Below are 20,484 nucleotides of genomic sequence, written 5' to 3' on the forward strand. Positions count from 1 at the left end.
TAATAACCAACCCCCTTATTTATAAAAGGGTGGTCTTCTAGCAGCCATATTGTCAGTGTATGTTAGTGAAAGATGGAAATTCTTTGCAGGGACAAATACTATATATTTTTTCTGCATTATTGGTACAAGTGCCCCATGTGTTGGCTTTGCTTATTAGCCCTACAAATAGCCAGAATATAATGTAGTGCCCTACTCCCGTAGGAGCGGCTGAAAGTTCGTTCTACCCGGAGCTTTAGCCATCCCCCTACTCCTCAGCCATATAGAACACGCAGACAGTCAAATGAAAGTGAACTATATACAAGTTTATTGTGGATTCCATGTGAAAGGCAGCATCATGTTGAAAAGTCACTTTAAACAATGCAGCACTATACTGAAAAGTCACTCTGAATAACTCTCAGCAGGGTTAGATGATATGCAACACAATATTATCCTCGGATTACATAATCCCCAAGTAGTAGAAGTAGACCTCCTATTGCATGACATTCCCTTGTGCGGTGCATGTTTCCTTCCTCCATTTGACCACCACTTCCAGTACAGGTGAATAATGAATAATAGTTCAGCGCATTCAGATTTATAAAAGGTAAGCCCTTATTAGTAGACTTCCATCTGATATCAATACTTTCAGTGCAAAGCGTGTTTCCTTCTTCCTTTTGACTACCACTTCCCGACTTCACAGCACCCATGATTCTAACTTCTTGAATGATCACACAGATAACATTCAGAAGGTGACCTCTGGATTCCCCAAGGGTATCAGTGCTATAAGGCCCAGCTCAATTACCCTGGCACCCGCACACCGATCCCTGTAAAGTCTCTCATAGGTACTGGTTCCCTTTGGGTTACACTCATTTGTGTTCCTGAGGTATGACCCATGTCGCACCAATGGCGTCCCTAGGGGGGGCCAGAGGGGGCCCTGACCCCCCCCCCCAACATTATACTGTGCCCTACCATGTGCCCCCCAATAAAAAATAAATTTTTTTTTTTACAAAAAATCAATGTCTAAGAGGGAGAGAGTCCCCAGTCAGCTCCTGCGGGTGATTCCTCCCCCCTCCCTCTGCTCGCTGACACTGCATAATGCGAGCGCTCACACAACAACGGCCACCCGATCTGCTCCTTCCCCTGCATCCTCATTGGCAGGGAGAAGAGCAAGTTGCAGGAAGGACTCCACCAGGACTCTCAGTTACGGAAAAAACAGACTGATTTCTCCTATCCTTAGGACAGGAGAACCAGCCTGTAAATTCCAAGAGATGCCAGACCAGAGCAGTCAATAGCAGGGGCAGGACAGCAAGAGGAGGCTGGGGAACCCCACAGTGGCAGAACACCAGGGCCCGGAGGCAAGACAACCTTTGCAACCCTGATAGTTCTCCCACTGCTTTGGATCCTTATATTTTCTTGGTATGCTGGTGACATATATCTCTTGTTTTCTGCCACCCTGGGGGACCCCAATACAGTAGGAAGGGAGCTCACTGCAGAACATGTGAAAGGGCCATTGTGGGGTTGTAGTAAAGGGCCCCAGTATATATTTATCTATCTATCTATCTATCTATCTATCTATCTATCTATCTATCTATCTATCTATCTATCTATCTATCTATCTATCTATCTATCTATCTATCTATCTATCTATCTATATATAGATAGATAGATATATATATAGATATATATATATATCTATATATCTAGATATATATCTAGATATATAGATATATATATATCTATATATATAGATATAGATATATATATATATATATATATATATATATATATATATATATATATATGCATTTTATAGCTGCCCCCCTACTTTTGTCCCTGTCCCCCCCATGTGCCCCCCTAAATATGAAAGCTGGAGACGCCACTGTGTTGCACACGGGAGATCCTCACCCAATCCTGGTTGTCAGTATTGGCAGCTATTTGGAAGAAGTAGTTCAGTTCCTCTCCATATGCATGGCTTTGCGGTTCCTCTCCTCTAACTTGGGAAGAGAATCAGTGCTATGTCAGTGTCTGAATCCTGGCTCCTGGGCCTCTTCTCCACCCATCCATATCCACACCGAGCACAGGTCCCTCTTCCCCCCGAGGGGGAAGAGCACACGTGGAAAACTCCTGGTTTCTACATCCTACGCCAGGCTCCTCTCACTTCCCATGCAGAACAAGAACCCCCAGGAAGCATGTGACCAGGCCTTAAATAGAAGTCCCGCCCCTGTCCCAACAAATTTACCATTGGTCCAGAGGCATCTTCCCAAAAGCTACCTGTCACTCACACTCATATTCCTTCTGTCCTCTAGGCCAGCCCCAAGAAAACAGAGGAAACTGTTCAAGCAGAGTGCAGGGGGTCACACCCTCCTCTACACTATTAAACCTCCCCAGCAATCAAACCCCACCAGAATACACTGCAGAGTGAGATTCTGGGAAATTTAGCCTACTTTAACACTAAACTTACTATTGTAGCACTCACCCAAACTGGTGGGCGCTACAATAATAAAAGATGTTCCTCCTAAACTTCAGTTTGGGTTCGCTGCAAAGTTTGAACAAGATTCACAAAATCAAATCCAGGCAGATTCACTCATCCTTAGCTGTAAGTGTTCTGCTATTCAAGGCAAAGATGTCAAAGTGTGACAACCCCCTTCTCCTTTGTCAAGTCTAAAATGGGTGGTGCTTGCACATCTGAATATACCATGGCTGGGCCAACACTGATTGGGCAGACCATATTTTGTTCCATGGAAATATAAGCGTATAGTGGAGTGTCACGTAGCAGGTAGAAGAGCCTACAGTCCATCTTTCCAGCCCAACACGATCCTGGAATGAGCTCTAAAAGTACCAGGTGCTGTAGCGACCGCCAGCTGGATACTGGAACATGCACAATAATGTAGATATTCACCAGCACACCAAAGATCTTCAATTTGGTTCAAACGGTTTTTATTTAAAGAAAGATCGCATCACAGAACAGTGTAGTGCAACGTTTTGGAGTCACACCAGACCCCTTCGTCATCACATGTCTGACAAAGGGGACTGGCGTGACTTTGAAAATTGCACTGCACTGTTCTGTGATGTGATCATTCCTTAAATAAAACCGTTTGGACAAAATTGAAGATCCTTGGTGTGCTGGCGAATATCTACATTATGGTAGAAGAGCCCGAGAAGATCTGGAAGGCCTCTCTTACACCTCTGACTTGGGGGCCCCTGATAGAGCAGACAGGTAGCACAGGAGTAAAGAGTGGCAAAAGTGCCTACCGGTCTGCTAGATGATGCCTATTTAGGTGAAATGCGTCGGATTGTTGCGCTGATCCCCTGGTCACTGTCTATTTTGAAGCGCTTGTTTTTATCCTGGAAAATGTAAGTGCAACTCTTATGTTTACAACAATAAATATTCCTTACGGAATTACGCTATGTGCCCTGTTCTTCCTCTCTTTTCTCTTTATGGTTGGGCTTATTTGCCCATTCGGTTTACCTGCTTTATCCATTGTTTCCGAGTGTTTGCCTGCAGACCGTATCCACTTAGTGAGCCTGAATTCCCTGGTCATCCTGTAAAGCCTGTTTGACCCATCAGGTGTACACCTGTATGAGTCTATCCTTTCTGGTAAGCGACTGGTGCTTTTGGTGGTGGATCATCTATGTTACCTCTGTCACATTTTGGATGTTCACTCAGGAGTTCCATTTATGTTTTGAACTTCACCCTTTTAGAATACATTTGGGACTTGCCTGTGTCCCCCCCCCCTTTTTTTTTTTTTTCTATTAACACCTTGGACATTAATTCTCACGGAACATGTGTCATTATTTCTATTGCTTTTTTTCATATGTCAGTTTTATTTTTGATATTGATCATTATTTGCTTAGCGCTGCACATTTTCCATATATATATATATATCGGTCTGCTAGCAGCAGGGCTGGATGGAGTCTCAGGATCAAGCAAGGGAAGACCATCAGTAGACTGCAACAGAGCAGGAGTACCAGATGGGCACCAGTGAGCAGGAGACATGAGCAGGCTGGCACTGGAGGTAGCAGACAGGCACAGGTTGGTAGCAGGCAGGTGGCGAGCAAGCACCAGTGGAATATAGGCAGATGTTCACATCAATGAGAACAGAAGCAGAGTCAGACGAATCGGCTCAAACACAGGCAGAGGTATCAGGTGCAGATGCATAGGCAGAAGGAATGTCAGGATGCAGGCCAAGCCGGTAACAGATCAGTGGAGCAGCAGCAAAGGGAACAGGCAGAAAGGAGGTCAAAGGCAAGCCGGGTCGGTAACAGAAGGCAGATGCAGAGTAACAGGTAGCGGGTATGCACATGAATGCCTTAGACAAGATAGCACTGAAGCATAGCTCAGGCTCAGTTTATCCACTTGTCCACCGCAGTTTAGATGAATGACAACTACAGCACAATCACCCAGTTCTGGGAGGCCATCATGTGACGTCTTCCCGTGATCGTGCTCACCGCGCACCTGCTGTGGCGCGCAGACGGCGTTCTCTGTGATCGCCATTTCCTCCGGACACTGCTGATCACAGACTGAGGTAAAGAACCAGTCAACGGCTCTTTACCATGTAATCAGCTGTGTCCAATCACAGCTGATCGCGATGTAAACAGAAGCTGGTTATTGGCATTTCTTTCCTCACACTGGCAGCGTGAGGAGAGGCAATAACTGACTTGTGTAAAAGGGACATGTGCACATTATCAGTGTCCTGATTATCTGTGCAGTCCCACCAGTGCTACCAATCCGTGTCCGCTGTGCTCCCAATCAGTGCCCACCAGTGCTGCCAATCCGTGTCCGCTGTGCTCCCAATCAGTGCCCACCAGTGCTGCCAATCCATGTCCGCTGTGCTCCCAATCAGTGCCCACCAGTGCTGCCAATCCGTGTCCGCTGTGCTCCCAATCAGTGCCCACCAGTGCTGCCAATCCATGTCCGCTGTGCTCCCAATCAGTGCCCACCAGTGCTGCCAATCCATGTCTGCTTTGCTCCCAATCAGTGCCTCCTCATCAGTGTCAACTATAAGTGCTGCCTACAAGTGCCCATCAGTGCCGCCTATCAGAGCCCATCAGTGCTACCTATCAGTGCCTCTTGTCAGTGCCCATCAGTGCCACCTATCAGTGCCCATCAGTGCCGCTTATTAGTGACCTTCGGTTCCACCTATCAGTGCTGCTTATAAGTGCCCATCAGTGCCACATTTTAGTGCCCATCAGTGCTGCCTATTAGTGCAGCCTCATCAGTGCCTCCTCATCAGTGCCCCCTTATCAGTGCCCATTAGTGCAGCCTATCAGTGTCCATCAGTACAGGGGCGGATCCAGAGTCTAGTCTCGGGAGGGGCACTGTCAGAAAATATATTTTTTTGGGGTACATCTATCGGGGAAATGGCTGGTGTTGGCGCTTCAATCATCACGGGACCATGGTTGTTATGGTGTCAGGATGATTGAAGCGCATTATTACTATTATTACATTGTTATAAAAAATTAAATAGTTTAACTCACCATAATGCAGAATCAGTGGGAGCCCCGAGTGTGTCACTTGCCACGTCACCTGTCACCAGATGCAGATTGTCACTTGCCATGTCGCCTGCCACATGTTGCGGATTGTCTCTTGTCATGTCGCCTGTCACCAGATGAAGATTGTCACTTGCCACCTGCCAAGGTGGTCTCTTGTGTCCCAGAGACAGGCAGCAGAGAGATGTTGTAATCCCCATTAGTATAGAATCCCCCCTCAGTGCAGAGCCCCCATTAGTATAGAATCCCCCCTCAGTGCAGATCCCCCATTAGCATAGAATCCCCCCTCAGTGCAGAGCCCCCATTAGCATAGAATCCCCCTCAGTGCAGAGCCCCCCATTAGTATAGAATCCCCCCTCAGTGCAGAGCCCCCCATTAGCATAGAATCCCCCTCAGTGTAGAGCCCCCCATTAGTATAGAATCCCCCCTCAGTGCAGAGCCCCCATTAATATAGAATTCCCCCTCAGTGCAGAACCCCCATTAATATAGAATCCCCCCTCAGTGCAGAGCCCCCATTAGTATAGACCCCCCCTAAGTGCAGAACCCCCATTAATATAGAATCCCCCCTCAGTGCAGAACCCCCATTAATATAGAATCCCCCCTCAGTGCCGAGCCCCCCATTAGTATAGAATCCCCCCTCAGTGCAGAGCCCCCATTAGTATAGAATCCCCCTCAGTGCTGAACCCCCATTAATATAGAATCCCCCTCAGTGCAGAGCCCCCCATTAGTATAGAATTCCCCCTCAGTGCAGAGCCCCCATTAGTATAGAATCCCCCTCAGTGCAGAACCCCCATTAGTATAGAATCCCCCTCAGTGCAGAGCCCCCCATTAATATAGAATCCCCCTCAGTGCAGAGCCCCCCCATTGGTATAGAATCCCCCCTCAGTGCAGAGCCCCCATTAGTATAGAATCCCCCCTCAGTGCAGAGCCCCCCTTAGTATAGAATCCCCCCTCAGTGCAGACCCCCCATTAGTATAGAATCCCCCCTCAGTGCAGAGCCCCCATTAGCATAGAATCCCCCTCAGTGCAGAGCCCCCATTAGTATAGAATCCCCCTCAGTGCAGAGCCCCCATTAGTATAGAATCCCCCCTCAGTGCAGAGCCCCCATTAGCATAGAATCCCCCCTCAGTGCAGAGCCCCCCCATTGGTATAGAATCCCCCTCAGTGCAGAGCCCCCATTAGCATAGAATCCCCCCTCAGTGCAGAGCCCCCCATTAGTATAGAATCCCCCCTGCACATGTCAACCCACATATACATAAATTTTACAGACCTCAGAACAGCGCGGATGATACACACAGCCGTGTGTGTCCCTCGGGCTCCTCCTCCTCCTGTGTGGATGTAAACAAAGAGGAGGGGGAGGCAGCTTCATTTCGCTACGCTGAGGGACACAGCGCAAGACCTGAGGAGCAGATCAGGTCACTGGGCGGTGTTAGCAGTGCGTGCCGCTACCTACGGGTGTCACCCCTCTGGTGGGTGTCACCCGGGTGCGGACCGCACCCCCCCTAGCAACGTCACTGCCGCTGTCTCTCTCTGCAGAGCCACCCGGCGGCTCTTCCACCTATGGAGCCGCCCGGCGGCTCTCTCACTTACGGAGCCGCCCGCCGGCTCACTCACCCGCATTTCTCTGAGGGGGCAATTGCCCCATTGCCCCCCCCCGATCCGCCCCTGCATCAGTACAGCCTCATCAGTGCACATCGACTATGAAAATGTTTTTTTTTTCTTGTTTATTCAGCAAAAAAACTCAGTTGGGATTGAATACTACCAAAAGAAAGCTCTAGTTGTGTGAATAAAATGATAAAAATTGAATATGGGTACATATGTTGCATGATTGCGCAAAATGTGGCAGTGCTGAAAGCTAAAAATTGGCTTGGGCAGGAAAGTGCCCAGTAAGCAAGCGGTTAAATAGCCCCACTTGTTGCCAATGCGACCACCGAGCAAAAGATGTGCAATTGCTATGTGCATGTAACGGAACACAAAAGCCTGTCCACAGGAAGCTGTCTAGAAGAGCCACCCTGTCTGCTGGTATGTCCTTCCTGACAGGGGGGGGTTTGTGATGTGGTTAAAGAAATGTAATGTAGTCATAATCAGCACAGTAAAACAGAGCCAGGATTTCAATAAAAGAAAAAAAAAATACATTTTTTAAAAATGCATTTAATTAGGGTTTGATATCTCTATCTGTTATTCATGTTGACACATGTCTATTTCAACATTTTCACGGCTCTTACTGTAAAGAAACCTTTCCGCATTAGGAGATTAAGGGGTTGATTTACTAAGGGTAAATTTTCAAAATGCAGTTGTACTCTGCAAGAGTAGTTGCTTCAGAGCTTAGTAAATGCAAAAAAGAAAAGAATCCTGCGAGCCACAATGCACCTTACGCCTAGATAATATCACTACTCAGCTGCATGCGTTGAACACGTCTCATATATCGTGCAAACGGTAGAAGCAAAAGAAAATACGCTGTGCTAGAGTGTGCTATATTGTGCCAAACAATAAATCAAAATATGTGTGTGTCCATAGACATATGAAAATCTAAATACATCTATGTAATAAATACATCCACTGGGTAAAACATAAAGGTAATAAATATGATAATAATATTAAGCAAACTTCTAAATACTAAAACATAAAACAGAATAAATGTATACAAGCACACTAAGGTGCAATATGCATGATCTATTCAAACAAGCATACTAAAGTGGATAAATAAAAAATATTGCGAATAAAAAAATGATTTCAAAAAGTGCTTAGTGCCACACAATACACGTGAAAAAACAGTTCTTAATGAAACGATAATAAAGTGATTTGTGAAATCCTGTAGATCAATATAAAAAAAAAGTGCTTTAGTGTCCAGTGATTTTATTTTCCAGCATACTCAAACTTTGTGCTGCAAACCATGCTTTGGTGCAATCCAGTGGCCCCCCAGGTAATATGCTCACCTTTGGGCTTGTGACTCAGCTGCTACACTAATGCCCTGTACACACGGTCGGATTTTCCGATGGAAAAAGTGTGATAGGACCTTGTTGTCGGAAATTCTGACCGTGTGTGGGCTCCATCACACATTTTCCATCGGATTTTCCGACACACAAAGTGTGAGAGCAGGCTATAAAATTTTCCGACAACAAAATCAGTTGTCGGAATTTCCGATCGTGTGTACACAAATCCGACGCACAAAGTGCCACGCATGCTCAGAATAAATAAAGAGATGAAAGCTATTGCCTACTGCCCCATTTATAGTCCCGACGTACGTGTTTTTCCGAGGCGCCGGAGGGCCTCAGAAATACTCGGGGACAGCTCGGCTGAACTCAGAAAGCCTCAGGAAAGGCTCGGAAACACTCGGGAACGGAGTATTTCCGAGTGTTTCCGAGTGCTTCCGAGTATTTCCAAACGGCTCCGAACCGTTCCGAGTGTCCTCGGCGCCCCTGCACCTCTAAACAAATGCGGTACTGCACACCCCATTAGCTTGAATTCTGCTAGTTTTGCGAGACAACACTCACAAACCGAGTCAGAGGTTTTTGCTTGTCTTTCAAAACGCTCGTTAAACGCGTTACTTGTAAACCAAGGTTCCACTGTACATGATTTTGCTCTTCTTGCTCCGGGGCGCGCATGCGCGCTGCCACTGAGCGGCACCCGCTGTAATTGGACACAGCGTGAGCCAATCAGCGGGTCCGGCAGGTCCAATATCCGCCGGGACCCGCCGATCATTTCCGAGGCAAACAGAACGGCGGTCTGCCTTTGTAAACAAGGCAGATGGTCGTTCTGTGAAAAGAGAAGACAGAGATCTTGTGTTTCTGCTAAGCTGGAATACGGATCTCCGTCTTCTTACAGTACAAGCACCTCCCCCACACAGTCAGCAAGCACCCCCTAGGGACACACTTAACCCTTTGATCGCCCCTGATGTTAACCTCTTCCCTGCCAATGTCATTAGTACAGTGACAGTGCATATTATGTAGCACTGGTCACTGTATTGATGTCACTGGTCCCCCAAAAAATGTGAAAAGTGTCACTTAGTGTCTGATTTGTCCGCCGCAATGTCGCAGTCCCGCTATAAGTCGCTGATTGCCGCCATTACTAGTAAAAAAACAATAAATCAAAATTCCATAAAAATATCCCATAGTTTGTAGACACTGTGGGGTTGATTTACTAAAGGCAAATAGACTGTGCACATTGCAAAGTTCCGGTGTTCCAGAGCTTAGTAAATGAGCAGAAGCTCTGCTGACTTTCATCATCCAATCATGTGCAAGCAAAAAGGCTGTTTTTTAAATTTTCCTTGCATGTAATTGGGTACTCTTTGCAAAGTGAAGCTTCACCTCATTTACTAAGCTCTGGAGCAACTGCATTTGCAGAGGGCAACTTTGCAAGGTGCGCAGTCTATTTGTCTTTAGTAAATCAACCCCTATAACTTTTGCGCAAACCTATCAATATACGCTTATTGGGATTTTTTTTTTTACCAAACATATGTAGCAGAATACATCTTGGCCTAAATTGATGAAGACATTTTATTTTTTACATTTTTTTATTGGATATGTTTCAGCAGAAACTAAAAAAGATTGTTTTATTTTCAAAACTGTCTGCCTTTTTTTGTTTATAGCGCAAAAAACAAAAACCACAGAGGCGATCAAATACCACCAAAAGAAAGCTCTATTTGTGGGGAAAAAAGGACGTCAATTTTATTTGTCTACAGCGCCGCACGGCCGCGCAAATGTCAGTTAAACTAAGTACATATCGCAAAAAATGGCCTGGTCATGAAGGGGGGTAAACCTTCCGGGGCTGAAGCAGTTAAACACTCTGCGTTTAGTACTTTACGTCTTTCTATCTATTCAACAACTGGTCATAAATTCTGAAACAGAAACCTAAAATGTTTATTTTCCATCTATGGAATTAACCAGTAAATGGCATAATTAACCCCTGAACATTCTACATGAAATATAAAAAAAGCAACAAATAGAGACCTTCTCTGCAATTATTAGATTTTTCTTTTTTAGGAACTTTAGCCAAACAACGTGTGTGATACAAATATGTATGGGAAGTCATTTTATATTCTTCAGAAAATGTTAGCTGTTAAACTGAGTTTTAGTGACCTTATTACCTGTCATGTAGAAAGTTCATATCTGGTTTTCAATGTATCGTATATGACACGTCTCCTGCCCCTGAATCGGCACTATGTCTCTGGTTGGATTGTGACGTCATACTTCCTTTGAAAACCGCACTCACCCTTTGCTTTCAGAAACTTTATTGTAGCTTAACCACTTCAGCCCCGGAAGATTTTACCCCCTCCCTGACCAGAGCACTTTTTGCGTCGCTTTAACTGACAATTGCGCGGTTGTTCGACGTTGCACCCAAACAAAATTGACGTCCTATTCTTCCCCACAAATAGAGCTTTCTTTCGGTGGTATTTGATCACCTCTGCGGTTTTATTTTTTTGTGCTATAAACAAAAAAAGAGAGACAATTAAAAAAAAACAAAAAAAAAAAAACAATATTTTTTACTTTTTGCTATAATAAATATCCTAGAGCTGCACGATTCTGGCTAAAATGAGAATCACAATTTTTTTGCTTAGGAGATAGATCACAATTCTCTCACGATTCTCACAGCGTAACATCATCTTTCACATTAAAACAAAAAAATTGGGCTAACTTTACTGTTTCGTTGTTTTTTTTTTTTTTTTGTTTTTTTTTTATTCATTAAAGTGTATTTTTTCCCAAAAAATTGCATTTGAAAGACCGCTGGGCAAATACAGTGTGACATAAAATATTGCAGCAATTGCCATTTTATTCCCTAGGGTCTCTGCTAAAATATATATAATGTTTGGGGGTTCCAAGTAATTTTCTAGCAAAAAATATTGATTTTAACTTAAAGAGGGAGTCCACCCAAAAAAAAAAAAAATATTAAAAACCAGCAGCTACAAATACTGCAGCTGCTGACTTTTAATACATGGCCACTTACCTGTCCCAGGGTCCAGCAATGTCAGCAGCCGATGCCGATGAATCGCTCGACACTCGGCAGCTGCCGCCGCCATCCTAGGTGAGGGAATCAGGAAGTGAAGCGTTGCGGCTTCACTTCCCGGTTCCCTACTGCGCATACGCAAGTCGCGCTGCGCGTCGTAACTGGTCCCCGCTATCTCCTGGGAGCTGTGTGTTCCCAGCAGACAGCGCGGAGGGACAGGAAGAGGCATAGACTCCCGTGGGAGTCTATGCCGGAAGTGGGTGCAAATACCTGTCTTAGACAGGTATCTGGACCCCCCTCCCACCTGAAAGGTGCCAAATGTGACACCGGAGGGGGGGAGGGTTCCGAAAAGCGGAAGATCCATTTTTGTGTGGAACTCTGCTTTAAGAAAGAAGTGTCAGAAAAAGATTTAGACTTTAAGTGGTTAAACTTCCTGCATTTACACGTGGTTGAAAACTTGGCAGACTGCCCAGCTTATTTATTTACACAGAAGTTCTTTGCCTTTGATCTAAGAAGGAAGCTTAGTTAAAATGTATCAAGTTAAAGACTTGGCAGAATGCCCGCATGCTTTCTTTGGACAGCTGAGTGAGCAGATAAAGTCTCTCCACTTGTTATATGAAAGAATCGGCAACCTCTGCAGGAGAGATCGTCAGAGGAGGTGAATCGAGATCACGATTTTTTAGTTTAGGCCGATATGTATTCTTCTACATATTTTTGGTAAAAAGAAAATCGCAATAAGCGTAATATTGATTGGTTTGCGCAAAAGTTATAGCGTCTACAAAATAGGGGATAGATTTATAGCATTTTTATTATTCATTTTTTTTTTATTAGTAATGGCGGCGATCTGCGATCTTTATCGTGACTGCGACATTATGGCGGACACATTGGACACTTTTGACACCATTTTGGGACCATTCACATTTATACAGCGATCAGTGCTTTGAAATTGCACTGATTACTGTGTAAATGACAATGGCAGGGAAGGGGTTAAACACTAGGTGGAGATTCAAGGGGTTAAGTGTGTCCTAGGGAGGTGTTCTACTGTGGGGGGGGATGGGCTTCCATTGACATGACAGCGATCACTGCTCCCGATGACATTTCACTAGGCAGAATGGGGAAATTCTCAAAGGCATCTCCCCGTTCTTCCGCTCCGTGACACAATCGCGGGCCCCCGGCGGACATCGAAGTCCGCGGGACCTGCGGGCCATGTCACGGAGCACGCGGCGGGCGCCACCACAATGCCGCAATGTACGCCCATTTGCCAGCGATGCCATTGTGTCATTGTGCATTGGTCGGCCAGTGGTTAAAGCAGGGGTCTTCAAACTGCGGCCCGAGGGCCAGATGTGGCCCTTTGCTAGCTTTTATCAGGCCCCTTCCTCCCACTGACACCAACAATGGAGCACTATTTCTTCCATCAATGCTAATGATGGGATACCATTCCTCCTACTAATAAGGGACACTTCTCTTCCTCTGATTGACCACTAACCCTGAGGCCATATTTGTTCTCAGTGATGTCGTGCCCGTGACATTTTTTGCCCCCCCGCTGGGCACAATCTGGCCCTCCTAAAGTCTGGAGGGCAATAAACTGGCCTTTTGTTTGAAAAGTTGGAGACCCCTGGCTTACGGCATTAGGTGTGAAAAACAATTATTCCATGCTTCTGCACTGAAAGAACATTTGTATTCATTGGTATAAACAAATATTTCAACATTTTGAAGCGTTTTTTTAGATTTTTGATTAAAATCTGCAAAATAATTATATGTTAGCAAATGTGCTAATTATTCTATTTGTGTTTTGAGAACAGACCTTGTTAGGGTTGTGGTAATCTATCTCATTGTTAAAGAGTAACTCCAATTTTGTTGAAAAAAACACATTCCCCTCTGGGTGATCTATGTACATTGCAGGGATTTTAACAGAATTTGTTGCAGATTCCGACTTTTTGTTATTCTAAAGAAATCCCTATTTGTTCCTCTGTGCTAAGTGAGTCTAATGGGAGTGGTTTCATAATTATCAACTAGCTATTGCACCTGCAGGGCTCTAATGAGGAAAAGTGCTGGGCCTGGGTGTGATTTCCTATTGGGAGTATCTCACCAAAAAATTTAATTTTTGTTGCAGGGGATGCCAAAAATCGGACTTGTAACTTAGTGCAGACTTCTGGGAAAATCAGTGAGCCAATCACACAGCAGGAAATTATGTTTCTAGGGGGTGGCCGGTACACATTCTGTGTACAGAACACCTCCAGGTAGCCATATTGCACTGCATTTACAGAAAATTACAGCGGCTGCAGATTGAAAGGGAAAGGTAATTATTAATAACATTCAATTACAATACTGTATGATATTCTATATGCCGTATTATTTTTTTTATTTGCTATTTTTTTCCGCGAAAGTGGAGTCACCCTTTAAAGCCTAATTGAACGTTTAATGTATATCAGGTTTAGGTGCAATAAAACAAAAGATGTGCACGGAACAGCCCCAATCCTCTTCTTCTCGTGTCCACCACTGGCACTCCTGGCCCCTCCCTCCTGCCAAGTGCCCCTACAGCAAGCAGCTTGCAATGGGGGCACCTGAGCAGGCTTGCTCCTGAGCTGCAGCTATAGCTCAGTCCCCCCCTCTCTGTCCTGATTGGATCACTTGCTGTGATGGACAGCAGCAGAAGCCAATGGCTCCCGTTGCTGTCTCAGCCAATGAAGAGGGAGCATCCCTGGCTCTCATGCACATCTTCTTAAGATCTGGCTCAGGGTAAGTATTAAGGGGTGCTTGGGGGGACGCTGCACACAGAAGGTGTTTTACCTTCATGCACAGAATGCACAGAACCTCTTCCCTGTCAGTATGCTGTAAAAGATGGCTCCCTGCTTTCTGTGTGGAAGCAGAGGTCTCTCTGCAGGGGTCCGGCATTACCCCTGCTGTGTATATATATATATATATATAAATATATATATATATATATATATACACACATATATATATATATATATATATATATATATATATATATATATATATATATATATATATATATGTGTGTGTATATATATATATATATATATATATATATATATATATATATATATATATATAAATATATATTTAAGAAAAAGAGGAAGGTCTGGTGTCACCAGTGATGCACCTCCATCCCTACAATATGCAACAAAAAAGAAAGTCTCACCCTGGGACTTTACATGAGGTGGGCACTGCTAAGCCAATAAGAGTAACAACAATAAATACAGTATATATTTATTCAGTAAAAATAATACATGCATTAATATCATCAGTAAAAGCCAATTCACACAGAGTACATATAAATAGATTGCGTAAAAAGAAATGGTACATAAACTTATGGACATCACATAACATACAAGCATCAGATGTACCCGACGCGTTTCATTGAATTGGCTTTTACTGATGATATCAATGCATGTATTATTTTTACTGAATAAATATATACTGTATTTACTGTTGTTACTCTTATTGGCTTAGCGGTGCTCACCTCATGTAAAGTCCCAGGGCTAGACTTTTTCTTTTTTGTAATATATATATTATATTGTATTGTATATACTGTATATTATAGTTTCCAGTTTTGCCATTGTTTTTGTTATAATATTTTTTTATGAAAACTTCTCTCACAGTGTTTTGCTTTGCTGTTCCTTCAGGGGTCCCCAAGATGATGAAACAATTATTTTTCCTACAAGGTAACATATAGTATAAAATACACAAAATGTTAAGTTTTTAATAGTATGAGTTATTAGGACTTGACCCGCAGGCCAATTCTGCAATTCCTCTCACACATGTTAAAAACCTGCAAATTACTTAGAATCACCATATTTTTTAAGCAGATGCCCTAGAGATTGAAATGGTGGGTGTTGCAATTTTTTATTTCACATGATAATTGTGCAGCAGTTTTTTAAACACGAGTTTTCTGGAAAAAAAATACACTTTAATTAGTGAATGCAAACACAATACAATACCCCTATTTGTTTGTAAAATAAAAAAGGTGATGTTATGCCGAGTAAATAGATACCAAACATGTCACATTTTAAAAATGCGCATGCCCATGGAATGGCAACAAACTACAGTATATTTAATTATCTATAGGTGATGCTTTAAAAGCCTTTAAAGGTTACCAGTTTAGTGTTACACAGGTCTGGCACTAGAATTATTGCTCTTACTCTGAGGTTCATGGTGATGCATCACGTGTGTGCTTCGATCACCATTTACATATGCTTGTGGGACTTACATGCTTGTTCGCATTTTTACACTGTACCCATACATTTTTTTTTTTGGATCAACTTTATTTATATTGCAAAGAATGACCTGTGACAGGTCATCTTTTTGGAAAAATCTGGGGTCTATCAGACCCAATATCTCTCCTCTGGCCTCCAAAACATATGATAAAACTGAAATTGGCTTGATCAGATGCTGCACAAGCCAGTAACGGCTTGTCAATAAACATACCGAAACAGAAAGTGATGGAATCTTGTTGCTTCTGGTTTCTAACGTCAAAGAAGAGGGGCAGGAACTTTGGTTCCTTCCATTCTTCACAAGGAATGCAACCCAACCATTTGCATCGGTACCAGGCTTCACGGTGTGACAGGAGAGTCCGGGAAATGTGGCGCTGGCAGAAGAGGGGGGACCCCTGTCCACCACCTGTAAATGTGATCATGCAGATCACTTTTACCTGACTTTTACCACTTTGGCTGAAAGGGTAATAACCATCAGAATAGAACAATACTGGGATTATGACTGTAACTGCGATCATGATCCTGGTAAAAACCACCTCAAACCGAGACAGAATATTTACAGCCTACAAGCAGGACGTGGTTATACTGCACTCAACCAATAGGAATTAATTACGTCATGCATTTCCTTGCCTTTCAGCCCTCTCCTCTTCTTTACCTTCTTTATCTCTTTTTTACCTCCTTCTGCCTTCCTAACCCTTTCAGTCCTTTCTTTACCTTCACGTTTCCCTAATCCCTCAATCCTATCATTATTTACTATGTCTGTTACATTTTCCATCTTTTCCTCTACTCCTATTCTTACCTTTCCTTTCCATTCTGCCATTCTAAACCTATCATTATTTTATTTGGCTATTACCTTTCATTTTAATTTTCTCTCCTTCCCTCTTCTTTTCTCACATTTGTATCCCCTTTTTTTTCCTTTCTACCTTCTTAATCATTTTATTCAGTTGTTTTTCCCTTTACCCCCTCCCTTCTTACCTTTCTATTCCCTCCTTTCTTACCTGCCTTCTTAACCCTATCTTTATTTTTTTCCCATGCACTCCTCTCCCTTCTCCTTCCACCTCACCCCCCCTCCCCCTTTTTCATTTCCTTTTAATCCTATCCTATTCCATCTCCTCTCCTCTACTTTATTCTCCTCTCCCCTCTTCTCCTCTCCTTACCTACCTCTCATCCACTCTCCTTCCCTTCCCCTTTCTCCTCTCCCCTCTCTGCCCCTTCCATTTCCTTCCTTGCCTTCCACCCCCTCCCCTTCATTCCCTCCCCCAGCCTTCTCCTCTTTTCTCCTCTCCTCTCCTTTTCTACACTCTCCTCTCCTTTCTTCACTCTTCCCTCCCTTATAATCCCATTACATCTCTCTTTTGCCTTTTAACACATTTTTCCATTTTACATCGTTTTACATATTTTTATCTTCCCTTCCCTCTCCTCTCCTTCCCTTCCCTCCCATCCCCCCCCCTTGCCTTTCTGCCTCTCCTCTTCCCTTCAACCTCCGGCCTTCTCCTCTTCTCTCCTCTCTTATTCTACCCTCTCCTCTCCTGTCTTTCCTTTCCTCTTCTCTTCTCTTCTCTTCTCTTCTCTTCTCTTCTCTTCTCTTCTCTTCTCTTCTCTTCTCTTCTCTTCTCTTCTCTTCTCTTCTCTTCTCTTCTCTTCTCTCTTATTCTACCCTCTCCTCTCCACTCCTCTCCTCTCCTGTCTTTCCTTTCCTCTTCTCTTCTCTTCTCTTCTCTTCTCTTCTCTTCTCTTCTCTTCTCTTCTCTTCTCTTCTCTTTTATTCTACTCTCTCCTCTCCACTCCTCTCCTCTCCTGTCTTTCCTTTTCTCTTCTCTTCTCTTCTCTTCTCTTCTCTTCTCTTCTCTTCTCTTCTCTTCTCTTCTCTTCTCTTCTCTTCTCTTCTCTTCTCTTCTCTTCTCTTCTCTTCTCTCCTCTCCTCTCCTCTCCTCTCCTCTCCTCTCCTCCGCTCTCCTCTCCTTTCTTGCTTCTTACCTCCCTTCTAATGCCATTACGTCTTTCTTTTGCCTTTTACCCCATTCTTCCTACAGTATTTACCCTCCTTTACTAGAACTTTCCTCTCCCATCTTAATCCTCTTGAATAATCTCTCTATTGTGTTTTATTTGTCAGTTGTTCTCCCTTATGTCATGAGCACAGGCTGGTCAGTGACCATCCCTAGGCAGATAAGAGCTTTATCCGGTGACTGTGTGGTGATTCCATGCCGGTACACACTACCAGAATCAGATAGATCTAAAATGAAGCGAATCTTGTGGTATCAGGAGGAAACCCAAGAAATAATTTTCCCCAACAAGCAGACATCCTTGGCGGATAACCTTGAAGTTGGTAACTGCTCCCTGTGGATAAGGGACATCACCAGAGAACATTCCAAGGTGTATCGATTCCTCATAGAGGTCAATGGTGTTAGAAATTATAGTTCCCCCTCATCTGTTGACCTACGTGTATCAGGTAAGTCTCTTCTAACTTTATATAATTACCTTATCTTATTTATAGAGAATGTTTTGTTTTATATGCATATGTAAATAAGATCATCAAACAGATAAATATACAATAAACAAATAAATACATAAATTGACTTAAAGTGGCTGTAAACCCTTTAAAAAAAATTCTGAAAAAAAAACCTGCAAGACAAAGGCATAATGAGCTAGTATGCATAGCATACTAGCTCATTATGAATTACTTACCTGAGATTGAAGCACCCGCAGCAGTCCTCGTTCACCGCTCCGGCGGCCGACATCTCTCCGGGGGTTACTTCCGGGTATCGCGGCCCCAACGCTGTGATTGGCTGGAGCTGGATGACGTCACTCCTGCGCATGCACACGGGAGCCACCGGTAATGGCACAGTACAACTGAAGCAACAGCATGTACGTGCCATTGCTTCAGTTTGCTTAAGTGCAGATGTGCCGATGACGTCAGCACATGCAAATACAGGGATATCTCCTAAACCGTGCAGGTTTAGGAGATACCCAGTGTAGCTACAGGTAAGCCTTATTATAGGCTTGCCTGTAGTATAAAGTGGTTGTAAAGGGTTTAAAACCACTTTAAAGTGATTGTGAAGTCAGAAGGTTTTTTATCCTAATGCATTCTATGCATTAGGATAAAAAGCCTTCTGTGTGCAGCAGCCCCCCTCAGTCCCCCTAATACTTACCTGAGCCCCATCTCTATCCAGTGATGTCCACGAGTGCTTTAGCCATTCTGGGTCTCTCCCTCCTGGCTGTGACACAGCAGCTGCATGGGCTTCCGCTGCTGTCAATCAAGCTCAGTTAGCCAATCGGGAGAGAGAGGGCGGGGCCGACCGTGGCTCTGTGTCTGAATGGACACACGGCGCTTTAGCTTGGCTTGGGTGCCCCTATAGCAAGTTGCTTGCTGTGGGGGCACTCAACACGGGCCAGGAGCTCTAGCCAGGGACCCGAGAAGAGGAGGATCCAGGTTGCTCTGTGCAAAAGCACTGCACAGAGCAGGTAAGTATAACATGTTTGTTATTTTAATAGGAAAAAATAAAACAAGACTTTACAATCACTTTAAGCCGGCCATAGATGGATAAAATCTTGGACGGTTCAGCAGAGACTGGCCGAGATTCATTCCATCTATTTGCAGGCTGATTGTACTGAAGTCAATCCATCGATCGACTTCAATACAACCAGCATGTCAGATGGCTATAGCTGCTAGCAGTGATTATTGTGTTCTGCCATCAGGGAAGGCTCCCCACCAGCAGAACATAATAGCACTGCGGGAGGGATTCCCTCATAAGTGTGTTGATAAGGGAATCAAGCAATTTTCTTTCCTTCCACTCCTGGTGGAAGGAAAGAAAATTGTATCATTAATGACTTACCTTAAAAAATCTTTTTAAAACAAAACGGGGGCTACTGCTCCAGGTCTGACTTGAAGGGGTGGCTGAGCTAGAGCTATTTAGGAGGCTGGGGGCCAAAGACTACAGAAACTGTGTGGCAAACTTTTATTGTGTGCTCCATTTTGGTCAGTTAAAAATATGATTGAAAATACTTTGTTATATCGGTTTGATAAGTGTATAAAATATACCTGTTGATCCTGCCAAAAATACAGTGAGTCTTCTGTGCTCTCTGTCTCTACGGACTTTCAATAGTTAACATTGCTCCCAGTTTTTTTCCGTGGACTACATAACACATCCCCCTGTGTTAAGGAGAGGAGATGTTTTCTAATCCTAAAAAAACTTTCAGTTCTAGGGTGACAAGACAGCTATACATTAGATACATGAAGTGTGCCACTGGCAGGATAATAAAATGAAAATAAAGGAAAACAAAAACTTAAAATGAAAAAACAAATGCAGTCACCACCTATAAAATCTGCTAAGCAGAAATACATAAAATACATTTCTTAATTTTTCTTTAAATTTACTTTAAATAAAAAATGTTTCTGTTCACAGGTACGGCAGAGGCCCCTGAGCTACAAGTCAATTCTAAAAATATCATGGAAGGAGACACAATGATAATGACCTGCAGTACAAACCATACATGTAATATGAGACCACCATCCTTAGTTTGGAATAAGGTACTGGGAGAGATCTCACCAAAGGCGGTGGACCTTGAAAATGGCATCTGGCAATTTGTATCTACCCAAATAATCAGGGCATCTGTCAGTCATCATGGGCTCACTGTACACTGTCAGACAAAGTATATGAAGGTCCAAACAAGTCCCCGGAGCAGGAGCTATACGATCAATGTCTTGTGTGAGTTATGTTTTATTATTTAACTGCTTTAAAAAAAAAATGAGATACAGATTTTAAAAAATCTAAATTGTGTAAAACTGAAAATAAAAACTGTTGCAGGGGCAATGTTTTCATATTTTTGCAATATATAT

General features: G+C 43.6%; 1 protein-coding gene across 3 annotated transcripts in view; it reads left to right on the top strand.

The window, feature by feature from the left end:
- The window catches only part of LOC141110492 (myelin-associated glycoprotein-like), a 45,048-nt gene that overhangs the window by 12,811 nt on the left and 11,753 nt on the right, over window positions 1-20,484 (top strand). For 2 of the 3 annotated variants that reach the window (XM_073601861.1, XM_073601862.1), the window contains exons 2-5: window positions 13,523-13,708; window positions 15,060-15,098; window positions 17,761-18,096; window positions 20,051-20,353. In XM_073601861.1, the coding sequence (XP_073457962.1) occupies window positions 15,071-15,098; window positions 17,761-18,096; window positions 20,051-20,353 (667 nt within the window). In that variant the 5' untranslated portion in view covers window positions 13,523-13,708; window positions 15,060-15,070. The remainder of the gene's footprint in view (window positions 1-13,522; window positions 13,709-15,059; window positions 15,099-17,760; window positions 18,097-20,050; window positions 20,354-20,484) is intronic. The other variant, XM_073601863.1, reaches the window with a different exon arrangement.

Source organism: Aquarana catesbeiana, linkage group LG10 (genome assembly GCF_042186555.1).
Source record: "Aquarana catesbeiana isolate 2022-GZ linkage group LG10, ASM4218655v1, whole genome shotgun sequence".
In the NCBI taxonomy this organism is placed as follows: domain Eukaryota; kingdom Metazoa; phylum Chordata; class Amphibia; order Anura; family Ranidae; genus Aquarana; species Aquarana catesbeiana.